The sequence below is a fragment of the Mus caroli genome, chromosome 11 (assembly GCF_900094665.2).
Source record: "Mus caroli chromosome 11, CAROLI_EIJ_v1.1, whole genome shotgun sequence".
Lineage (NCBI taxonomy): Eukaryota > Metazoa > Chordata > Mammalia > Rodentia > Muridae > Mus > Mus caroli.
The window spans coordinates 103,684,594-103,708,955 of NC_034580.1; the positions used below are offsets into that span (position 1 = coordinate 103,684,594).

At 51.6% G+C, this 24,362-nt stretch overlaps 1 protein-coding gene across 1 annotated transcript in view; it reads right to left on the minus strand.

Annotated features, from left to right (window-relative positions):
• Cacng4 (calcium voltage-gated channel auxiliary subunit gamma 4) overlaps positions 1-24,112 on the minus strand; it is a 60,461-nt gene extending 36,349 nt beyond the window's left edge. The window contains exon 1 of the mRNA XM_021177846.2: positions 23,663-24,112. Within this exon, the coding sequence (XP_021033505.1) occupies positions 23,663-23,882 (220 nt within the window). The 5' untranslated portion in view covers positions 23,883-24,112. The remainder of the gene's footprint in view (positions 1-23,662) is intronic.
• Between the last annotated feature and the right edge of the window lie 250 nt (positions 24,113-24,362).

Here is a 24,362-nt window from a genome sequence, read left to right on the forward strand (position 1 = left end):
TTTTTTTTTTTTTTTTTTTTTAAGATTCCTTTTTAATCTGAAGTGTGTGTGTGTGTGTGTGTGTGTGTGTGTGTGTATGTGTGTGTGTATGTATGACGGTACGGCTGAAAAGTGTGTGTGTGTGTGTATGTGTGTGTGTATGTGTGTGTGTATGTATGACGGTACGGCTGAAAAGTGTGTGTGTATGTGTGTATATGTGTGTGTATGTGTGTGTATGTGTGTGGTGTAGTGTGTATAATGTATGTGTGTGTGTGTGTGTGTGTGTGTGTGTGTGTGTCTGAATGTGAATACTGGTACTCTTGGAGACCTGAAGCATTGGATTTCTCTGGAGCTGGAGTTGCAGGCAGTCATTAGCTACCTAATAAGGGTGTTGGGAACTGAACTCCAGGTCGCTATAAGATCAGTTCGTTGATCTTAAGCCCTGAGCCATCTCTTCAGCCCCCGGGAAGTTTTTTATTGCTGGGTACCTGGGAATGCCCAGGGTTAGACTGAAAAATATGATAGACGGATGGATGGGTGGTAGATGGGTCTTGTCAGCCACAGACTCTGCTTGTCTTAAACTTTACATATGGGGTTCCAGGAGATTGGTACAGATAGCCCTTTGTAGCTGAGGATTCGTTGCTTATGGGTCAACAAATGAAAAATACGATTATACTATATTAGATATTATATGTAATATGTTTGTGCATAGATGGTTTCCTTACTACTCCCTAAACATTACAGCATAACAATGATTTATAAGGCATTTATATTGCTTTAGGTATTGTCAGTCATCCAAAGATGATTTGAAGTACTCAGGAGAACATGTGAAGGTTATATGCAAATATTGCCATTTTATACAAAGGATCTGAATATGCTCAGGTGTCCGGAGGGGTCTGGGACCACCCTTATGGATAACCAGAGTCTGCTGAACGATGACCACAAGACTCCCTGTCCTTATTTCCTTTCCAGATCCATCAGGTACATTCATTCACCCCAGCAAACATTCTCTCAGGCCACAGACTTGGATGCTCTGAAATCGTGAGTGGAGGCCACTGTCCCCCAACCTCTAGGAACCATAAGCAGATATCCAGTGACATGGTAGATACATTGTGTGTGTGAGTCTAGGCTCTGACTGGGAACTCTGAGAGCAGAGAGAGGAAGTGTGTCACCATAACGAGGGATGATGGTCACCTGTAAGTTACTTTCTGACGGAGGCATGGGGTGGGTGAGCAGCTGCTCCCTGAAAGAGTCCATCCCAGCATGCAAGAGGACGGTACGGCTGAAAAGTAGGCAAGGATTTCAAGCCACAATTCTACTTTGAAATGGGAAAACAAGCTCAGCCTTTAGATCTGTTACTTCCTTCAGATCTTTTGCTTCCGTGTCCTGCGTACTTGGACATCGCGTCCTGACATGTACACAGTCTCTGGCCATCATCAGCTAGAGACCTTGGACACAGTACCCTGAGATGAACGTGGTCTCTGGCCATCGGCTAGAGTCGCCTTTGTTAATTACAAGCAAGAATGTTAAGTGTGTCGTTGGCAGTTAACAGTTCGTATCCCGGGCTCATAGTTGGGGAATGAGTCGGGGGATTATTTTCTCTCAGGATGGGTGTTCACCAGTCAGGGGATACCCCCAATAAGGAGATCCTTACCCACGTGATCAGGGGACACTGAGAGGAGTCCAACAGCAGCTTCTCCTGAGGGTCTGAACCAATATACTAGGCAAACACACAATCGCACAGGAGCAAAGATGCCATTCACTAACTGGTATGGTACACCCCTTGATTCAGCACCAGGAAGTGACCAGGAGAGAGTCACCTCCTCTGGGCTCTGGATTCTGAGAAGGGTGGTTCCAGTCCATTACATGGCAACAAGTGCTTCTAGACTGAAGAGCTCATCTTCTTTTACTCCAAGCAAAGCTACCGTGCTTCCCATCACTGGGAGAAACAGAAGGGTGTTGAAAATTGTATGATTATCTAAGGTGAATCCCCAACCAAAACCAGAAGTCTCACAGGTTTTCAGGTTCTGCCACCTGGCGTCTTCTGTGTGACCCACTGAGCCAATGTTTTGTAAAATCTGTTTGTACAGGGGAGAGGGGGAGCCATCATTACTGAGCATCTAGCAACTGCCTGGGTTTGCGGTTGAGCTGATCTAATCCCCACAATAGCCCTTTAAGTCTGGTATTATCACCTTCCCTTTACAAAGACCGATACTCAGATTTAAGGAGCGCTGAAGCAAATTCCTCAAGATCATGCTCCCAATCAGGAACAAAGGCAGAAATCAAAGTCAAGTGCACCTGGCTGCGAGTCACCCTTTGTAATAAAACCCCTCCATCTGTGGCAGGCAAATCCTAAGGTGGCCCCAAGATATCTCTGGGAGGGTGAGTGGGACCCGCGAATATGCTAATGGGGTGATGTAATATAGATTTCCTGTTCAGGCTGGGGAAGAAGCCATGGATATGTGTCCTCTCAGTTCCCAGCCCGGAAGCAAACAAAGGGCCTTGCTTTTGTGAACTGTCAGTGGGGTCACAGGGCAAGCCACCATGGGCAGCTTCAAGGCTCCTGGCTGAGGGAGGGCGGGTTGGCAGGCCTCCAGCAGACAGCCACAACTATTTTCTGCCAGCAACCAGCAAACTTGTAAAGGGTTCCGCACTCCAGGACAGAATGTGTCCCATCCCACACCTCATCTGTATCCTCGGCAGAGGGCCTACAGAATATGTCCCCTTTCCCAAGCCATGAAAACGGTGACATAACTGTCTGTGCTTTTTGAAGCCATGGAGACATTTGTGATGAGTTATAGGAAGTATTTTTTTTTTAAATGAATATGTGTGTCACAAAAAGAGTTCATCTTGCCTTTGGAAACTCAAACCAGCCTTGAAGAAGGTCATGTGACCTTTGGGAAACTGTTTCATCTAAGACTAAGACAACGAAAATGGGCCTACAGTCAAGACTTATATCACAGGGTTGGCTTGTAGGGAGCAATGAATAGATCATGAGTTTGCATTCTTAGACTCCATAGTGAATTCTGTGTGTGTGTGTGTGTGTGCGTGTGTGCCAGGGAACAACATTGGGCATCAGCGTTGTATGCACACTGCAACTGCTTTACCCCTGGGTGGACTTTTGTGGCCTGCACACACTAGGACCTTGTGTGATCTGAGGTATGCCACCATGCACGAACTGGCACCAAGAGCAATAGGATACGCCACTCACCCGTCACCTGTCTACTGAGATTCCTTGCACTTTAAGGAACTGCTCTCCCCAGCTTCCCTTACCTCTGGTTTCTCAGCAGCCTTGGTCAAAGGGAGGCTGTATCTGGTGTCTATAACAGGAGCCTACTGTCAGTTCTTTGTTAGAGCAGTAGTGGCTGCGGAGTGCAGGAGGCTCTACTCTGTCCTCTCTGCCTGGCACCTTGGTTTTGAAGTTACCCAGAGTGGCCTGCCTCATTATTGTGCTTCGGTGTCTCCAGGGACCAGAACCCGGGTGCTGACAGTCAGAGGTCTCCTGGGTGTTGACAGACAGTCAGTCAGTGGGGCCCATGCTGCTTCTCAGGCAGCACTGTGGGAAGGAGGCATGAGCAGGGTGAGGAAGAGCACCTGTTTCCTGGAAGTTCTTCCTGGAAGCAGAGTAGGCAAGTCTCCTGCAAAGCTCCAAACCTTCCCCTGCCCCAGCTGTGGGCTCCTGCAGGGCAGAGCCGCCTACCCCACCCATGTCCTCCTATTGCTGACCCAGAGTCATGCATCCCTCTCATCCTGGATCTAGAGGGTACTGACCTCTGCACCGATAGGTCTGCATCCTATTTCTAGGATGAGAAGCAGACCAAATGCCATGCTTCCTCCCCTCCCCTTCAGATTCCATCTGCCTACTCTGGATTCTTCTCACGAGGTCCAAACAACGTCTTTGCCTCAGGGCCTTTTCTGCTTCCTCTCATTCCAAATTGCCCAGAAGTGGTGAGCACTCGGCCTCAGCTGTCTCGCCTAGCACTTTTCAGCCAGGAGGACAGGTCCAGGCTCCTCACAGACAGGAGGAAAGCGCCTGTTAGCTTCTGCCTCTGCCTCTTCCAGGCCCTCCTGCCCCTCCCCTGATGTCTGCTCAGACACCGGTGCATTTCTTAGGCAATCCATGGCTCGTGTTCACACCTCCTCGGAGGCACACGATGCCCAAGGTTACAGTTAGCGCTGGATCTAACTGTGTGTCCATGTCTAGTGTGTCCTCCATGTTTCCCACCTTCTGTCTTGAACCCTCTTTTTCCTGTTGCCCCGACAAACTCATGGTTAACTCCCCAGCCTGGGTCACACGGGTGACATCTACAAAATCCTCCACAATTCCTCACTTCCAGCCCCGTCCTGCGGCTGAAGCTCCTGTGTGTGCAGGGTCACATGCTTGCTGTGTATAAAAACGTGATGGCTGTCTGTCCCTCTCTCCACACTGGATGCTCAGACTCTTTGAGGAACAGGCAAGCATTTTATGTGTCTCAGGGAACTCCATTAAGAGTCAGCTAAATGGACAAGGAGTACACATTGTGTGGATTAATGAGGACAACAGGTGTCTCTGTGTGATCCTCCCCCTGTCCGAGGGAATCCTCTACATTCTGTAAGACCCCGAGGCAGCACCACTTCCTCCGAGAAGCCCTTTGTGATTTCTCCCCAGGCAGACAGAGGCTAAGTCATTCTAGACTTGAGACATAAGGAATTTCTCCTGTCCAAGGGTTGCAGCATATCATCCCTCACTTAGGAACCCCTCAAGGGTAGGCTCCACGCTAAGCATGCTATAGTAAGTGGCTGGAAGAATCCTGTTGGAACTCAGGTTAAGGCACGCCTGGGTGAGTTCAAGTCCAAATCTCCTCCTGCTGTGTTACCTTGTGAGGCTGAGAGGACCTACCTTTCATGGGGTTTCTGAGACTTAACTGGAGGCTACAGGTCCCAAGGCATGAACCTGGGGGCGGTCATGTCATTCTAGAGAGCTCTACACCACAGAATTTGCTGACAAAGACCCTTTTCTTCCAGCATCCCAAAAAGGCACTTGTAAAACAACTGCTGAATGAGTGAATGAATGAATGAATGAATGAGTGAATAAGTGAACAAGTCTGTGAGTCCCCAAAACTTAGCAGGGGCTAGGTATATGCATCTCCAGTGAGCTGAGTGTATCCGATTCAAATAACAACCAGAAGCCCTAAATTAGGAATTGTTGGGGGCATCTGAGGGTTCGAGCAGGCAACCTAGGGGGCTTTTGCTACCCCACATTGTGGATAGCTTTTACTGAAGCTGATAGACAGAGTACACTCCTGAGACAAGTCAGGTGGACATGCCTCCACACCCGTGTGACTACCACCCAGGTAGAGACAGAACATGTCCACAGCCTGGGAGGCTCCTCTTCTCGCCCGCCCATCAGTGCTCCCAGAGATGCCATTTTGCTACCCACAGTCCAGACAGTCTTGGTGCCGTTTAACTTGATCCGAACGGAAGCCTGCAGGATGGTGGCAGTTTTCCCACCTGTGTGTGCTAGCCAGGAGCCGGTAGGTGAGTGCCATCACTGGGATCTGGCTCTGGACTTTGGGTGACATCCCCTGTGGAACCTTCTTTCCTGGAGGTTGGATATGTGTGGAGAATATCCTCTTAGAGAGCTGTCTTAGCAGACTGCCCCCTGTCTCACTGAGAGCACAGCGTCCTCAGAACTGCCACGTCTCACAGCAGCTCCATCCTCTGGGAGTCAGATTTGGACCCAACATCATTCAGGGTTATGATCACAGAGCTTCACAGAGCTCTAGCCTCCTCCTCCATGAAGCCTGCCATGCCAGCCTGGCCCACAGCCAGCATATAGCAACCCCTGGGATGCCCCTGCTGGGTGAGTCCTGCTTGCTCGTTACACCCAGTCTCTCCCTGTAGCATTAATTGCTTACATTATGATCCCCCATCTCCTGGGGTCACTGTAGGCTCTCTGGGATATTCACAGGGTGCAGAGACAATGCAATCCCGCTCTCGATTACTGTGTAGCAGACACACTGCATGATAGCTCTTTGCATAGGGCTGAGAAAGACTTCAGACCAGGCTTTGCAGCCAGAGACTGGGGTATCAGTACCCACTGTGTCTCATAGGGGATGCATGCATGCGCATTGCCAAGATGAGGCTTACTGTGGGAATGCCTGTGCGGTAGTTTCAGTAGGTCGTAGTCAGTACGGTCATTGAATGGGAGCTGGTAGAACTGAGGCAAAGGAGGAAAGCCAGAGGCAACTAATTTTGATAAGAACCCCAAATTCACTAGCTGCTGCTTTTGAAGCCTTAAGCATGCGTCTTGACTTCTCTGTTCCTCAGTTTCTCCCTCTATGGGAAGTAGCGATGGTTGCTGCCTCTGAGGGGAGCTGAGGATTAAGCAGGTGAATGCCTATCAATGCGTAAAATCCACTCGGGCAGCTGCTGGCACACAGTAAGGACCAATGCAACCACTAACTCTGCTTCTGTCCACAACCTACCTGATTACCTGGTAGTTAATTCAATAATTAATTAAACACGGTTAAATCCAAGCTGTTAAGAGGAGGAACGGACTAGCGTAAGGGAAGTGCACGGAGCGGGAGATAATAGATACTGTGCTTGGTCCGCAGAGAGCACTTGAGAGCTGCTAAAGGATTTGTAATTATGATAAAGAGAAAGGTGATCAGCAGGGGGTGGGGCAGATGGAGAAGAAAGCACACACCATGGACTGGATGGGGACTGGATGGGGCTAGCTTGGGCTTCTCCCTGCTTGGGCTCACTTGTAAAAGGGAAGAGGGTCTCCTGAGGGTGTGGACCCCAGCATCTTGTCAGTGCCTGGCACCAACCAACATTTTATAATGATTGATTTTAAGCCAGAAGTGGGCAAGCAACATGCACATATACATGTGCATATATGTATATGTGAATATGCATATATGTATAATACACAAGATAGCAACCATATATGAACTATATATATGCAACCATATACAATCTATAATGCAGTCACATATAAGATATATAATTCAAAAACAAAAATTCCAGGTAGACCTCCTTCCCTCTCCTCTAGAAGTTGGCAGACTCAGGAGAAATAGGCACTTCCAAGAATCTGAAAGGCCTTGAAGGGTCACAGATGAGTGCTTTGTTTTCAGGTTCCAGGAAAGACCGAAGAAGAAAGAAGTGACGTCACCACCGTCACCGCTGGAGGGACAGTAATTCTGATCAGAATCTCGAATAACTTTTCCAGGTCAAGTGCTTGCTGGCATCAGAGCTGAAGAGCGCTGGGCTCTCACGGCACTGCGTCTGCCGCAGTGTTCATTTATACCTTTGACCTAATGGGGACCCCTGCTAATGGGAAGCAGCGCGGTGACCTGGCCATCAGGATGGAGAGGGAGCTTAGATGTCTGCGGCAAGTGGCATTTAAAGGGTCAAGTGACTGTGACACAAGAGAAAGAGGTCACATTGTCACCAGCATGAAAAGGCACCCTGGAAGCTGCCTTTCCTCTTGTGGACTCACTATGCAGATTTTCCCAAACTCTACACAAATGGAATTAGTGATGGGAAATCCATTTTTTTGGAGAGAGTACCCATTATCTGAACGAGTGTGAGGATTTTTGGAACAATGAGGCAGTTTAAACTTGTCACAGGGGAAGAATTTCAGGAGCTAGGGGCAGGCAACAGATCAAAGCTCTTCTGTCTAACCGTCACTAGATTCCTATTTTTGTGAAATGTGGTCAGCCTGGCCGCCCCCTAGGGCACTTCTCGGCACCCCAGGGCTCTCTCTCTGAGGTACTCAGCTGTACATACGTGATAGAAGTTCCTAAGAGCCCACACCCACATTTCATTTCCCCCTCAATTACTTCGTGGCACTTTTTTTATGGGAGAGGATAGCTCTCTAGGATGAAAACACAGTACATAAACTGCAACGTACGGGAAATAAAAGATCCAGCTATGGACAGCTCTTGAAAGCTTTGATCCAGGAATCAATTTGGTTATAAGTCAGGGGCAGCCAGTCGTGAAAACCCTGGCCAGAAGCCATGGGCGTGGTGCCCAGATGCATTTAAGAATAAAGACTCGAAACACCATCAGTGGGGAAGGAACACACGCATCCATTCATCTGTCTGGAGACTGGCCCGGTGGTTTCCCGTGATTTAAGCGTGAGGTTTATACCACCAACCCCAACATAATAGAAAATTTGGAAACCATAGGAGATAAGATAAATCACTCCTGGTTACCATGACTACCGCATTAACAGTTTGGTGAATTTCCTTCCAATATTTTTCCCAGCCATCACCACAGTCACATCTACTCCGCACCCGATGATCTTTAAAGGTCCCACGACTGTGGGTTTTCCACTCACTCAATTTGCTATTTAATAGAATTCTCCCTGTGTTTAAGAACCCTCCTAATCATGGCAGAGTTAAAATAATACTTTCTTTTTTTTTAAAATCTAGGAAATATTTCAATAACTTTAAAAAGGCTGTCTCGCACCAGAAGCTTGCATGCTTTAAATATGGCCAGCCAGGAAGGGAAGAGGAGAAATTATTAGAAAGAAAAATTGAAAAGAAGGAGGGAAGATGGACAGGAAAGGAAGGGGAGAAACTGGTGTTCAGGAGAGCAGGGCCTGTGTTGGGGAGATGGCTCAGTGGGTAAAGTACTTCCCACGCAAGCAAGCTCCGGGACTAGAGCTTGAGCCATGGCGCCCACACAAACGCTGGGAGAGGTGGCACTTGGCCTGTCACCTCGGAGACAGAGTAAGAGACAGGCAGCTGCTTGGGGTTCTCTGGCTAGCTAGCCTGGCTAAGCTGGTAAACTGTAGGTTCAGTGAGAGACTCTGACTCAAAAATAAGGTGGAGTGAGATCAAGAGAGGCACATAACACTGAACTTGTCTTTCTCTACAAATACACACGTACACACACACACACACACACACACACACACACACACACACACCCAGAACACACACAGGAGTGGTGATAGACACAGACAAAGGGGGGCACACACACAAAAAGAAAAGAGGACCCCAGTGGTGGCCAGGAATGACAGGGATGGTATAGCTAGCTATGTTGGCATGGTGGTCACCCAAAAGAGAATCTTTGGAACACATCAAAAACAGTCACTCCAAAGGAGCTGACTAGTATGAGACGAGGAGACAGAAACTCAGAGGCCAGAGGGCAACAGCCTCAGGGCTTTGGGCTACAGATTATAAGTGATCACCAGGGTGGGAGAGGAGAGGCCTTCTGAATGGTTAAGCCAGTGGGACCTCTCAGCCACCAGGCATCTGGCCTGGACTCACGGTCAGGAATCCTTAGGTTCCTTAGACTCAAAGACAACAAAAGCCATTTTTCATGCAAGAGGAGTCAGCCATCAGGAGGAATCAGAACCCCTTTTGTATGACAAGCCAAATTGCTGAAGCGAGAAAATGTCTCAGGCGAGGGCTCAGATGCGAGCTGGGGATGGCGTGCTCGCCTGGGGAACCCTTGCTGTCAATGTGCACTTGTTATCGGAGCTTTTCAGAGCGAGGCCCGGAAGCAGTGCCGGGTAGCCTCACCCACACCCACAGCATCTTAATGAGGAGTTGGTGGCATGGCCTTGGCTGGGCTGTGCAGCCCCTGGATGAGAGCCTGAGTGTCCTGAGATGTCCTGAGAGAGTCTTGGTGGTGGGGGGCATCACAGTGGCTTTTTTTCTTGCCCGTGCTTTGGGGTATGGACTGGGAGTGAGGTGTGCACAGGTCCTGGGATTAAACATCAAAGGATTCTGTTCCCAAGTCCCATGCTCATTCTGGCTCTGCTACACCATCTCCAGGTGCTGCTGAGCGTCCTTTTACAGCATCAAATGAGATGAAGATGGTACAGGGCTACAGTTCCAGCCCCAAGCCAAGCACGCGACTCTCTCTCTGAGACTGCTACCACCCCATTTTACACACAAAGCAACTGAGTCTCGGAGAAGGTGGACTGATTGGCTTAGGGTTCCTGGAGGAGGAGGAGGAGGAGGAGGAGGAGGAGGAGGAGGAGGAGGAGGAGGAGGAGGAGGCAGTCTGGACTCAAATCCTGACTCACCCAAGTCTGCCTCCGTCTCACTGCCCTGCCTGCTCCCTGCAATGCAATTACAAGAATACTGTTTGGTTCAGGCCTGCTGTCTGACAGGCTCTCTCCACACCCCACCGTGTGAAATGCCTCTTTTTGTTGTAGGCGGCTCTCCAGAACCAGAAGGGAAATATTTGCACTTTTGGGGGTCTACTGTGCCAGCCTTTGTCATTCCAGACAGCCCCTGATCTAGATTGGAGTGCATCCTGGTGGTTTCTCCCAGGGAAGGTAAGAGCAGTGAGTTCTAGCTTCCATACCTACATCTGTCTTTACCCTACTGCCATCTCTGTGACCCTCTGGAACCCTAGCACAGCTTTTCTGTACCCCCAAAGTCTTCTTGGAGCAGAACAGGTCGCTCAGGGTCACTGATGGCCATCTGCAGGGTCCTCTCGTTCAAAAAAGTGGTTAAGGAGATGGAGAGATGGCTCAGGAGTGTTTGCCACGCAATCGTAAAGACTGAGTTTGGATCTCTAGATCCCATCCCCTCAGGCTGGCTGGGCATGCTTGTAATTCCAGGCCTTGCAAGGCAGAGGATGAGGAAAAAGCTGGCTAACAGAATTGGCCATACAAACAGGTCCCCCAGGTAGGGTGAGAGACCCTGCCTCAGTGAATAAGGTCAAACAGTGACCAAGAATGAGTTCCCAAATCAAACTTCAGGCCTTCACATAGTGTGTGTGTGTGTGTGTGTTAATACACTTTCCCACTGCCCCCACCCACCATGAGAAAATGGGGGTGCTCTCCGCCCTGCTCTTGTCTTTTTTAGCCCAGGCAGTCCTTGAACCCTCTATGTAGCTGAGGATGACCTTGACCTGGTCCTAAGTGCTGGAATTACAGAAGTGCACCTCTATACTTTGTTGATGGGCTTCTAGGAATCAAACCTAGGGCTCTGAGTAGTTTACCAAACAACCCTGGCATCTGGGTTTTTCCTAGATGTCTTGAGTTCAAATTTCCTAGATGCTCTCCCTTTCTTGCCCAAACTAGGAAGGCCAACCTTCTAGGATCCTCATGACATCGTCTGTATTGCAACTTAATACCCACAACAAAAACCTGTCGCGGAGTCCCTCAGCCAGAGTTTTAGTTCAGAAGTCTGGTCGCCAATCTTAAGCCCAAAGCACTGGGGCTTAGTTCACATCACCAGGGGGAGCTGTTTCCATCCATCCACCCACCCATCTACCCACCTACCTATCCACCCATCCATCCACCTACCCACCCATCTACCCACCTACTCAATCATCCATCCATCCATCCATCCATCCATCCATCCATCCATCCATCCATTTGGGCTTCCATATCTCTATCCCCAGGCCATGGCTGTCTCAGCTCCAGGGGACAGGAGGTCTTCAGCCAGATACATAGCGAACCTGAGCTCTCATCTCTCCACAGGCAGCTACTCAGCCTTGAGAAACAGCTCTTCTGTAGGCTTCCTGGGTTGAGCCACTGCAAGATTCCTCCTAGCCTCCTACTTCTGTGCCTGCCCCCCAACTTCCACACTTCACATCCAGCCGGTCAGGGGGCTTCCTTCAGGCTTTGGAAAACACACTTCTTGGACATCCAACACCCACTTGCCTCCCACAGGCCACCGTCCTGACTTCAACTCTCGTCATTTCTACCTCAGTGGCCTCCAGATTCAACCCATCTGCTCTACAAGGGGAGTGTACCCACAAAACCCACTTGATGGCTGCTTACTACATGTAAGTCTAAGCTACCTCTCAAGCTTAGCAAGTGACACAGTGACTAAAATTTTCAAACATATTTATTTACTTGTGTGTGTGTATGTGTGTGTGTGTCTTGTGTATTCTAAGGCACGATTATGGTAGTCAGAAGGCAACTCAAGGGAGTTCGTTCTGTCCTCTCGCCTCGTGAGACCCAGGTAATAGACAGGCCATCTGGCTGGCAGCACAGAGTCATCTCACTGGCCTATGACTGAGGGACTCCTAATGAACTGGTCCAGCTTTTTTCCCAGACATCACCTTATGCAGTTCCCAGCCTTCTGGCTGCATCTTCAGCACAGCATGCTCTCCAGTGGGACAGTGACATCATGTATGGGCAGTCTTTGCGGCTCCTTGGGTAGAATCCCATTTGACCTTTGTGGGTGTTATATGATGGTTTAGCATCCATACACCCATTATTTACAGATGAGAAAACAGAGGCTCGGAGAAACAAAGGAACATGTCCAAGCAGAGAGAAGCGAGAGTCAAACACAGGTCTTGCCCACTGCCCTCAAGTTCTTCTCCCTCTCAGTGGATTCATTTCTTTCTTTCTTTTTCTTTTTTCTTTTTCGAGACAGGGTTTCTCTGTGTAGCCCTGGCTGTCCTGGAACTCACTTTGTAGAACAGGCTGGCCTTGAACTCAGAAATCCGCCTGCCTCTGCCTCCCAAGTGCTGGGATTAAAGGCATGCGCCACCACCGCCTGGCTAGCAGGTTCATTTCTTAAGAACTCTGGAAAATTTCAGAGCTGGAGGCATCAGGGGCCAAGCCAAGCCTTGTCACAAGTGGGGTGTGTTCTCACTGGAGGGAGCTGGGGAGTGATGTGATCTGGCAGATAGCTTGACAAGACCATTGTGACTGTGTGCAGAGGCTGAGCAGGGGAATCCCACACAGAGAGGAACTGGCTAAGTATCAGGAAACAGCTCTGCCCTGTCTCTGCAGCGGCCAGGGCCATGCTGGGCTCAAGGCAGAGCCTCTGAAGTTTTGATGGAGGCTGATGACAACCTGTGGGAGAAGGGAGACTCCTCCAGCTGGCAGACAGCTTGCCCCACACCTCATGTGTGAGGCTGCCTTGTGCAAGCCTTTCCCTATCAAGGTGTGTTGGGGGTGGGGAGCCAGGCCCAGAGTGTTCCCGAGAAAAGAATTCTGAAGTCTCCGTTCCTGTTACAGAGCCTCCAAGGGGGCAGGGCCACTGTCAGTCACAGGCTTTCACATTACATGTTTGTACACCCGTAGGGGAAAGAGTGGAATATAGAGAGGAGGAGAAGGAAGGATGGAGGAGGGAGGAAGATATAAGGAGGAGGGAGGGAAGATATAAGGAGGAGGGAGGCAGAACAGGGAGGAGGCATGGAGGCAGGGAGGGGTATCTAATGACTGAGCAAGTCAAGGAGGCTTAAGAGGTTGAGGGGCCAACTGAAAAGTGTCCATGTGGTTAGTGGCAAAATGGGGACCAATCCACAGCCCTGCTGACCTTCTGCAATGTTCTCCACACCCTAGGACCCAGCCATTCTTTATCTGGCCCCATCCCAGACACTGGGACTCACAACCAGTGATCTGGAGTTGATTTCTGGCTAAGTTTGGCTCTAGGCAGGAGGAAGGATGGATTCAACCATCTCTAGCTTCACTACAGATGTTGTATTTCTGTTGCTAGATGTCAGTGGTCACCCAGTTTCTGCCTTAGCCATCCATTTTGGGGTTCTCAGCAGTCTTCTGGAGCTCTGCTGCCCGCAGTGATGAGCTGGCACCTATGAGTTCCACTAAGGGAGGTTCAGTTTCATCCATTCTGAGACCCTGGTGGCCAGGACGCTGATTAGGTAACCTCCCAGGTCAGCTGCAACATCTGGGAGATCTATTTCCTATGTGAACTTCCAAAGTTCAGGAATTACGGGAAGGGGAAATAAACGTGATAGGATGCTTCAAGTGACTACAAGGCACAAGGAAGGGCCTTTTGCATGTTTCATAGCATGACATTAAAACAACCTCAGGAGCAATTTCACAACACCCTGATTTATACTGAGAGAATGGGTGACCAGAGAGACTAATTTGTCTAGAAACACAGCCAACAACTGGCTGGGCTTAGACTTGAACCCCGATCTTTGTGACTGCTGTGCAGGGAGAAAGTGTATCTGTGATGACCTGTTTGGGTCTTGCCTCTGTCGCTGACAGTCAGGAGGTAAAAGGCTGGTGGCAGGCGAGACAGGCAGACTGACAATTTCTCTGCCTGTTCACGTTTTCCTAGGCTGTGTGGAACTCCGCTGAGCCAAGAAGCTTCTCGAGCTCTCTGGCTCGTTCTCAGAGATGAGGTAGCAATGGAGACGGCAGCACGGACTAACAAACAACACCTGCAGCAGGTGCTCAGGTGTACAGGTGTGCAGGTGTACAGGTATGCAGGTGTACAGGTATGCAGGTGTGCAGGTGTTCAGGTATGCAGGTATACAGGTATGCAGGTGTGCAGGTGTACAGGGTGCAGGAGTTCAGGTGTGCAGGTATACAGGTGTGCAAGTGTTCAGGTGTACAGGTGTACAGGTGTACAGGTATGTAGGTGTGCAGGTATGCAGGTGTATAGGTATGCTGGTGCTCAGGTGTACAGGTGTGCAGGTGTGCAGGTGTACAGGTATACAGGTGTGCAGGTGTGCAGGTGTACAGGTATGCAGGTGTGCAGGTGTACAGGTATGAAGGTATACAGGTATGCAGGTGTGCAGGTATGCAGGTGTGCAGGTAGACAGGTGTGCAGATGTGCAGGTGTACAGGTATGCAGGTGTTCAGGTGTGCAGGTGTATAGGTACGCAGGTGTACAGGTGCACAGGTATGCAGGTGTTCAGGTGTGCAGGTGTGAGTCTGTAATCCCAGCAGCTGGGAGGCCCATGAGGAAGACTGTGAGAGGGTCTGGGCCATGCAGTGAGATCACCTTAAGGAACCAGAATAGGTTCGGGATGTAGCTCAGCAGCAGAGTGTTTGCTTGGTCAGCATGTGCAAGGCCCTGAGTTCAAACCTCTGTATTGTCAAAAGCTGATCCAAAGCAAGCAGGGCATGATGGAGCACACCTGTAATCCAGCACTTAGGAGGCAGAGGCAGGAGGACTGAGTTCAAAGCCAGCCCTGGGTACAAAGTGAGTTCAGCCTGGACTACAGGAGACCGTTTCAAATATCCCAAAACAACATACAACTGGAATCTTGGGTTACCAAAGAGATCATGGCTTTGGTCTGCAGGCACTTTTGCATCTGTATGCCCCTACCTGAGAGACTGTGGCTTGGGGGTGGGGTGGGTGGGTTGTAGCTACACTCAGGATCCAAACCCATGCACCTATGAGGCCGCCAGTATCTGGGGGACACCCAGATGAATGCCTGAAAATCTCAAGGAAGGAGCTGACTGGGTATGGCTGAGAGTCCACTCTGCTGTATGGAAGACAGAAGGGAGAGAGCCTGGGATCTGGGAGGGCCAGCACTGTCTCTGAGTCGCACAGTCCCTTGGGCTGCACCAGAAGGGTCCTCTGTGTATGCTAGAGGCTGTCACCTAAATGGCTCTGCCTTTATGGCTATACCCCGATGCATATGCCATGGTGGCTGCTTACTGCCCAAGTGGAGACTGTGCTGGGGACAGATCCTAGCAGGGTGGCCTCTGCACTTACTCCAGCTCTGTGGCTAGTGACCTTCATCCCTACCATGCGACCTTGCATAAGTCGCCCTGCTTTGCCTGCTCTGAGTGAGGATTGGGCTCCATCAGCAGTTCCCAGCATGGCTGAGGCCTCGTGCTGGGGTGGCACAGGCAGGTGAGCCTTGCTATTAATAAAGGAAGGAGCTGGGCACTTAAAGCAGACGCCAGGTCACCCCATTAATAGACTCGCTCCACCCCTTGCTTGAGTCCCCTGTGTGTCCCTGAAGGTTAGAGAACTGAGCAGAGCTTCTAGCTGGAACCGAGCCTGCCTGCCTCCATCACCACGGCCATTGGACTAAATGACACTTTCCCTAGACCAGTGGGACCAGTGGGACGTGAGGACATCTGAAGACATACTGAGTGGTCACAGTAGGAGGACCTGCTACTGGCTTCTAGTGTTTCAAGGCTAGGATACAGTTAAAGATCCTTCAACACAGGGCAGTGACACAATATGGTCCAACACTAAGTGCTGAGGTTCAGAGACTCTACCCTGTAGGGAGCAACGAGTGGCGATGAGCCTTGGGGCTTGTCGGTAATCATGGGCTCCTGTGGGGGTTCCATGGGACCTTCCAGCACTGCTGCTTATTATGAATGGAGGTTTATGATGTCAAACATCTGAGTCAGCCCTGGCTCTGGCTTCCTACAATTTCTTCAGACTTCCTCCTTTCGGACACTGTACCATTGTCACTCGGGTGGCTGTGAAGCATTGGATCTGGGGAGTAGCCTTGGCTCCTCCTCGTCTCCCCACCCTTCCTTCCTTCATATCTCCTAGCTCTGCAGCTGCCACTTGATCCCAGAGACTCTAGTGTGGCCACCTACCACACTACAGGATCCAGATGGGCCTTCTACCTTTCTGGAATCCTTCACATAAAGCTAGAGGATGTTTGTCAGGGTGCAGATGCAGCACTAGAGACAGGGGGGTAGCAGGATCAGGGATCATGTTCAACACTGATTACACATCGAGTTTCAGGCTAGCCTGGGCTACATGAGGCCTTGTCTCAGAAAAAGAAAAACAAAAGCCGTGATCCCTTTTCACCCCTACCCCTGCCCCACTAGCAGCAGAAATCTGGGGTGAAAGGGGTCCCTAACCCTGACCTTGAGCTTCCTTGGGCTACCCTCTCTGGGCTATCCTCAGACCACCTTGCCAATTTTTCTCCATCCACATCAGGTTTGTTTCAGCTGTGACGGTGGCTGGACTGAAGTCTCTCCCAGGACACTCTGACTCCACAGAGTGTCAACTGCTCTGTTAGGAAGTGTGTTCTGTTTGCAGCAAGGATCCGGGGCCTCCCATGTCTTAGGGGACCAGGTGTTTAGTGAGCTTGTGCAGAATGGATGGATGGGTAGACGGACAGACGGATGAATGAACGAATGAATGAATGAAGTGTGCCATCAGGCAGACAGCTTACATTACATTTATACGGCACAGCTGAGGTGTTCTGAAGGGTCTTAAAGCCCCCGTGCCTCCCATGGAAGCACTCAGAGCTTTGCTCAATTTGCAAGCTAAGGCTGGGGCTCTAGTAGGTGAGAAGGTTCCAGATTAGCTAGACCCCATATGTTAGGTTGGGAGACAGAGAACTAGCAGTCTGTCTTCAACACAGCAAGCTACTCCAACCTGGCTGTGCTGGTCTTTGCCTTTCGCATTTCTGAGACCCTGGGTCCTAGAACCAGAGGTCTTTTCCCACTCTGCTTTCTTGGGACTTGCATCCTGGGAGTCTTCAGTATCTGAGCTGCCTGGGGAGACTAACACAAGAGAGGTCTGCTGTAAAGACCTGAGGATTACACCATCAAGCCTATCTGAAAGCCAGCTCTATGGTGGGACCCTCAGACCGGATCCACCAAGATGCCCAGCTTTTCCTTACTAAGTCAGCTCGTTTCCAAAAAGGGGTGCTAGTATTTCCTTTAAGAAGAGAGAAAGGAGGGGGCTTGGGATACAGCTCAGTTGGGCCAGCGTTTGTCCAACATATGCAAAGTCCTGAGTTCAATCCCCAGAACTGCACAAATGGGACATGGTGACTCATGCCTGTCTGTAATTCCAGCACTCAGAAGTAGAGGCAAGAGAATCAGGGGTCAAGGTCATTTTAGGATATTGAGTTGAAGGCCAGCCTGGGCTATGTAAGACCCTGGTAAGAGACAGAGCTGAAGGAAGGACAGACAGAAACAGAAGAGATGGTGGCCATCTGGTATCATCCGTAAGTGTGCAGATGAGAGAGGGGACCTCCAAATGACAGGGATGTGAATGGCAGCTGCTGAGCAAGGTATGGAAAGAAAAGCACCCCTGTTGTGGATTAGCTGTTGAATATCACCAAATTCATATGGTGGTCTCCTTATCTTCAGGGTGGACAGCAAGACATGGAGATGGTACTTGGGCATGGTGATGATTTGTATATTCTTGGACCAGGGAATGGCACTATTAGAAGGTGTGGCCCTGTTGAAGTAGGTTTGTCACTATGGGTGTGGGCTTTAAGACCTTCATCCTAGCTGCCTGGAAGCCAGTATTCTGCTAGCAGCCTTCATCTTCAGATGTAGAACTCTCAGCTCTTCTTGCACCATGCCTGCCTGGATACTGCCATGCTCCCTCCTTGATGACAATGGACTGAACCTCTGAACCTGTAAGCCAATTAAATAGTGTCCTTTATAAGACTTGCCTTGGTCATGGTGTCTGTTCACAGCGGTAAAACCCTAACTGAAACAGGCATGATTAGACTTAGATGAGACCATAAGGAGGGGATCTTCATGGTGGCATCAGCTCTCTTAGAAGGGACACACAGCCTCCTCCATCTATTATGTGATCTCTTCAGGCAAGTGGCCATCAGTAGATCAGGAAGAACATTGCACCAGGAAAAACATAACCCAGGATCCCAGGATCCCAGGATCCCGGGAGCCCAGGAGCCCGGGAGCCCAGGAGCCCAGGAGCTAAGGAGCCAGCCTCTCCACCTCTGTCTTCCTTGACCTCCAGAACCATGGGAAGAGAAGGCCTATTGTTCAAATGGCCTGCCTCTCAGATCTTTAATCATTCTTTTGGGTCAGCAGATATGGCAAAACAGCCCCTTAGCTGCCCTTTCCCAAGCCTCAGTGGTTCACACACTATAGTTCCTGAAACCTACAGCTCCCGAAAGTGCAGCGCCTACACTTGTGCTGAGCCGGGCTGGGAAAGGCAGCCCTGACACAGGAGCTCCGTCCATCTTGAACCTCAGCTTCTCTACCTCTAAAAGACAGAGAATTAATAAATATTAAAGTAAAAGTGTTGTTGGTGACTACTCACACCTTTACATGTCTATGGTCAATGAGGACTATTATCAACACTAAGGGGACATGGGACCAGAAGGTGGCACCTCAAAGCAATAGGGATGGAGGACTTGCTCTGGCTACTACTACCCACCTTAGCCAGACTGGATGGGCTGTCTCTAGGTTAGTCCAAGAGAAAGCAAAACCAATATAAGAGGCAATGGTCCCGGCACAATCTGGGGCCTTGCAGCTGCCAAGAAAAGCTATTCTGTATACCCAGACTCTCTGAGCGGTCTGGCTCATCCTGGAGTGTGGTGTGAAGACCCACATCCGATCTCACCAACCATGAAAGGACTGGAAGCGTATGTAGAATACACACCCCTCCCACCTATGGGCTTAGGATAGGGCTTAGGACAGCCGGAGCCTCTGGAGCAGACACCCTAGTTAGCTGTTCCCTCCTCACACGCAGGCCACAGGGCTGAGAAACAGGTATTTTTTAATCTGTGGGTCACTGTGGGAATGAAGATTGGGGACACTAGTGGCAAAGCTTCTGGCCAGCCGAGGAAGGTGAGAGTGACTAGGATAAAGGCTTTGCCCATCCTTACTCCTTATATTCTAGAACTTTGTATCTTCTCCTATCAGTGCCCAGCTGGCACAAAAGAAGCATCAGAGACAACCCTGGTGTCAAGGCTGTCTTGTTAAGGTTCTGACAGAGTCGTGAGCGTGCTGGAGGTGGCTTCATCTATGGGTGACATGGTAGAGGGGCAAGAGAAGGAAGTGTGTTGTTCAGGCTCAACTTTGTAGCATGGGGTCTCTTAGGGGTCTGAATCTTAGGAGGCCGTGTGTGTTTTGTGGTTCATGGTGGGTGTGGAGCCTTGGCAGATGGTCCTACACTCCTGCTTCTGTGCCTAGGGTCTGCTTTTCCCTCCATGTCCAAACAGTACTTCCATCTCTTGATGTCTGAGCAGGACACGATATATTCCTTCCACATTACAAAATGAAAAGAAATTAAACAAACATTTATCGATGATACCTGAGACAGAAATGACTTTATTTCCCCTTCAGTTCATCCCTGGCCTTGTCCAGAGATAGACAAAGAGATGCATAATGGGTTGAAGGTAGGAGGGGGAGGGCCGAAGAGTGGCTGGTAGGGACAAGCTAGTCCAGGACACAATGGAAAGAGAGCAATGGAGTCAGAAGTAGAGAGACTGAGAGAGACACACACAACGAGAGAGAAGATTGTGTTATGCAATCTGTGCACCAGTTGTACATCCTTGCTTAAAATTACTTCCTGCCAACCCCCCAACCTGAGCTCTCCTTAGTAGCCAAATACATGGCTCTCTATTTTTAATGGCAACCCAGAGGCTGCTGGGGAAAGGGCAGGGTAACATGGCAGGAAGAGCTCTACAGCGATAAAGAGGTTCAAACCTAGCTGGTTGCTTCCTGTCTGGGTGTCTCTGGGCAAGTCCCAGAACTGTCCTCTCTTGCCTGCCCATGAGGGTGAGGGCAGTCCCTTGAAGAGTGGTGTGAACCTGCTGGGGAGCACTGTGCACCTGAGACTTCAGACATTTGTCCAGGGGAGAGCCAGGTGGGTGGAAGGAAGCTGGGGCAAGGTCAGCTCTGCTGAAGCTGGGTACAGCAGCTGTCCCTGTCAGGTGTCTCTGTGGACACCTTAGGAGAGAGGGCTGGGCCCTCCAGGTCTAAAAGGCACAGGAAACATTCAGGAAATGGTGTTGGCTGTTTGTGAGCTGCCAGCTAACCCATCTGACTCCCTGAGCTGCACTTGAGACACTTATACACAGCGTGCTGCAGTAGTCTGTTTTAACCAAATGTTTCCTCTTTTCAACTCCTCCTCTTAATTTAGATGTCATGGTTGTGTGTGTGTGTGTGTGGGGTGTGTGCAAGTGTCATGTGGGTGTGTGTGTACAGATGTGTGTGTGGTGCAGCTGTCATGTGTGTGTGGAGGTGCAGATGTCATGTGTGTGCGGTGCAGATGCCATGTGTGTGTGTGGTGCAGATGCCATGTGTGTGTGTGTGTGTGTGTGTGTGTGTGTGTGTGTGTGTGTAGATGCAGATGTCATGTGGGAGGTGCAGATGTCATGTGTATGTGGGGTGCAGATGTCATGTGTGTGGGAGGTGCAGATGTCATGTGTGTGGAGGTGCAGATGTCATATGTGTGTGGAGGTGCAGATGTCATGTGTGTGTGGGGTGCTGATGTCATGTATGTGGGGGGTGCAGATGTCATGTGTGTATGGAGGTGCAGATGTCATGTGTGTGTGGGGTGCAGATGTCATGTGTGTGTGGAGGCGCAGATATCATGTGTGTGTGGAGGTGCAGATGTCATGTGTGTGGGGGGTGCAGATGTCATGTGTGTGTGGAGGTGCAGATGTCATGTGCGTGTGGAGGTGCAGATGTCATGTGTGTGTGGAGGTGCAGATGTCATGTGTGTGGGGGGTGCAGATGTCATGTGTGTGGTGGTGCAGATGTCATGTGTGTGGAGGTGCAGATGTCATGTGCGTGTGGAGGTGCAGATGTCATGTGTGTGGGGGGTGCAGATGTCATGTATGTGGGGGGTGCAGATGTCATGTGTGTGTGGAGGTGCAGATGTCATGTGCGTGTGGGGTGCAGATGTCATGTATTTTGGGGGGTGCAGATGTCATGCTTATGTGTTTGTGGGGGTTTCTAGAAAACAGGAAGAAATAGTTCATTTTACCCACAAAAGCCAATAAAGTAGAAGTAACCCTCCAAAACACTTCTTGGTGTCCCTAGGGAGTGGCCCGAGGCTAACTGTCCTGTCCTGGTCTCAGCCCCTGGCCACGTGCTGGCCTGCGTCACAGGAGGCATCAGTGGCTCTGGGAGCTGTCTGCCTCCTTGCTGTGTTATGAGAAAAGCTGGCAGTTCCCTCCCAGTTATGGATCTGAGCATTGGACAAAGAATCTTGAACCAACTCTCACAGCCCTGAGTCTCGGGGGGATGCTCTGGTCCTGGTACACTCAGTAGGTACAGCCTGCTCGTCCCTTAGAACCCCCCAAGCTTTGGGGAATAACAGAGGCAGCCCAGTTCTTTCCGTGAAGTCCCCCAGATGGCTCCCTCTGCCAGGCGAGCCAGCTGCCCTGATCAGCTCGGGGCTCTCTTGATGAACAGTGAGTTCAAACGGCTCGAGGCAGCTGGCAAGATGCTAAGTGCAGCATCAATCCTAATTAGGATGAGGGATTAATAAAGAAGGCATTGGAGTCACCATGCAGGCCAGGCTTGCCTGCGCTCAAGTTTCCCTTGGGAAACGGGAAGGTCCGAGCTCCGTGGGTTTCTTGGGGTGGGGGTGGGAGGTGGCATCCAGTGGAGCCTGTGAGGTAGAACTCACACAGCTCTGCAGCCTTTGCTCTCTAACTCAGGTGCGGTGGCAGGTAGTGACGTGGGTACATTCTCCGGATGAGAAGTGTAGGTGTTCACGATCTGAGCAACTGCATACCCAAAAAATTATGTTTTTTTTTTTCAGAAGAAAAGGGGGGTGTCATCGTGGGCCCACCACTTCCTTTGTGAGGCGTTCTTTCCCCCTTAACTATTGATCTCACAACTCTGTCATCTACAAACTGCTCAGAGCTATCATAAAACTCCAAAGTGCAGAAGCAGTCCCGATCTGTACTCGGAATTGGAGGACAGAGATGGACAGGAGCCCAGGGTCTGGCGGGGACAGTGGGGGTATCACTAAGTCAAACCTCACAATGCCTTTCATATGATTCAAAACGCAGCCAGGAAGGGCTATCTTTCTAAGAGCTGGCCCTCCTGTGGCATCCCATCACACTTAAGTAGCTGAAGGGAGGAGAGGAGGGGAGAATTAACTCAACCTCCCAGGGGCGGAGTGCACACGAGAAATGGTGACGGAAAGAAAGAGGAAACACTACGCAAGGATTTTTGAGAAATTAAAGCAATGATCGCCAGCTCCCCTGATCTGTCCCCAGTCTCAGAGACCAACCAGCCGATCTGACTACAGCCTGGCAGAACCAAACCGCCCCTCCGTAGACACCTGTTAGTTAGAGTTTCAGTTGGGCATGAGGGCGCCAGGAGGGCTAAGAAGCCTAATGCATTTCCGGCGTCGGAGGTTTCTGCCTCGCGCTCCTAGAAGCTGTCCCCACAGTCCAAGGGACCCAATCCCTATCTCTAGATGCATTTCAACCGAAGCACACCTCTCAAGTCTCTGTATCCTAGGGGGTCACAGAGCCCCGCCCTGCCCTGACAGCGACCACGCCCCTCCCAGCCCACTCTTGGTCCGCTGTTGACTCTCCTCTACCCAGTGTGGTTCCTACGGAGGTCTCTTGCCGACTTCGTGCTGAGGGGCAGTGACCCAGGGCTTGCTGCCTCAGTTACAGGAGACGCGGCGCGGCTCCCCTCTTGTACCCATCGCGCAGAGAGGAGTGAGTCTGTGGTCTCAGGGATCAAGAGAAGGCCGGCCGGTTGGAGCTACCTGGCTCCCCCAGAACCGCTTGGGGCCCAACCTGTACCCCGCCCTTACCCTCTCAGTTGGGGGCTTGGAGTGAGCGCCTAGCTGCCCCGGGGCTCCCCGCCCCCGGCCGGCCCCGCCCCAGGATGGCCAGTTCCCATAGCAATCGCACAGACACCGGTTGCCAAGCAACCCCTCCCCCTCCTCCCGCGTCCGCTTTCCCCCCAACCCTAGACTCCTCCCGCCCCCATGCCAGCCTCCACCTCCCCCAGGGGCGCCGGCGAGGCCCCTGGGGATCGCTCCGCTCTCGGGTTGCGCGCGCGTGCGTGAGTTTCTGTGTGTTTCATTGTGTCTGTGCGCGAGGGGGTGTGCGCGTGCGAGCGGAGAGTTTGTGGGATCGGTGTGTTGGGGAGGTCCCCAACCTAGAGGGACCCGAGGCTGCTGCGCCCGTGTCCACTCGGGAACCCACCCTCCCGGCTTTAGGTTCTTTGTGTCTCGCGTGGAGCCAGCGCCGCGCCCACCCCTCCCCCGGCCCACTCCCCGGGGCAATGTGTGCGTGTGCATGTGTGCGTGTTATGTGTGTGCGTTGGGGGTAGGGGTCGTACCTTCGATGCAACACACCCGCCACAGTCCCGAATGGGTGAGGTCGCCGCGAGCGCGGCGGGGCGGGGGCCCGTCGTCCATGGTCAGGTTGGTGCCGTTGCAGATGTGCGCGCTGGAGTACAGCCAGTAGTCGGTGCCGATGGCGATGGCCATGAGCGAGAAGGCGGCGAAGGCTCCGGCCGTGGTCAGCAGCATCTGCAGCCCGCGGTCGCATCGCACCATGGTGGGCGCCTCATAGTCCGCCGCCCGCCGGCCCGGCCCGCCGCGCCCGCCCGCCCTCCTCCCTCGGCGCGCGGCTCCGGGGGCTCCAGGGGCTGGGGGGCCGAGGGCCGGGGGGCGGCGCCGCGCTGCGCGCTCCGACCCCGCGCCCCGGGCGTGCCTGCGCTCCGGCTGCGCGGGGCTCAAACTCCGAGGCGCGGCGGCGAGTGAGGGCTGCGCGGGCTACGCGGGCCGCCGGGCGGGCTGGCGGCGGCGGCAGCGGCAGCGGCGGCGGTGGCGGCCGGGGGCTCCTCCCTCTCGGCCCGCCCTCCCCTCCGCTCTTGGCCCGCGCCCTCCGCGCCTCCACCCACCGCCCGCCGCCCGGCGCGCTCTCTCGGCGCCGCCCCTCCGCCTCGGGCCCCGCGCTCGCTCTCCCCCGGCCGGGATTTTCCCTCCCCTCGCTCCCCTCCCTGCGCTCACGCGCGCTCTCTTTTCTCTCTCAGG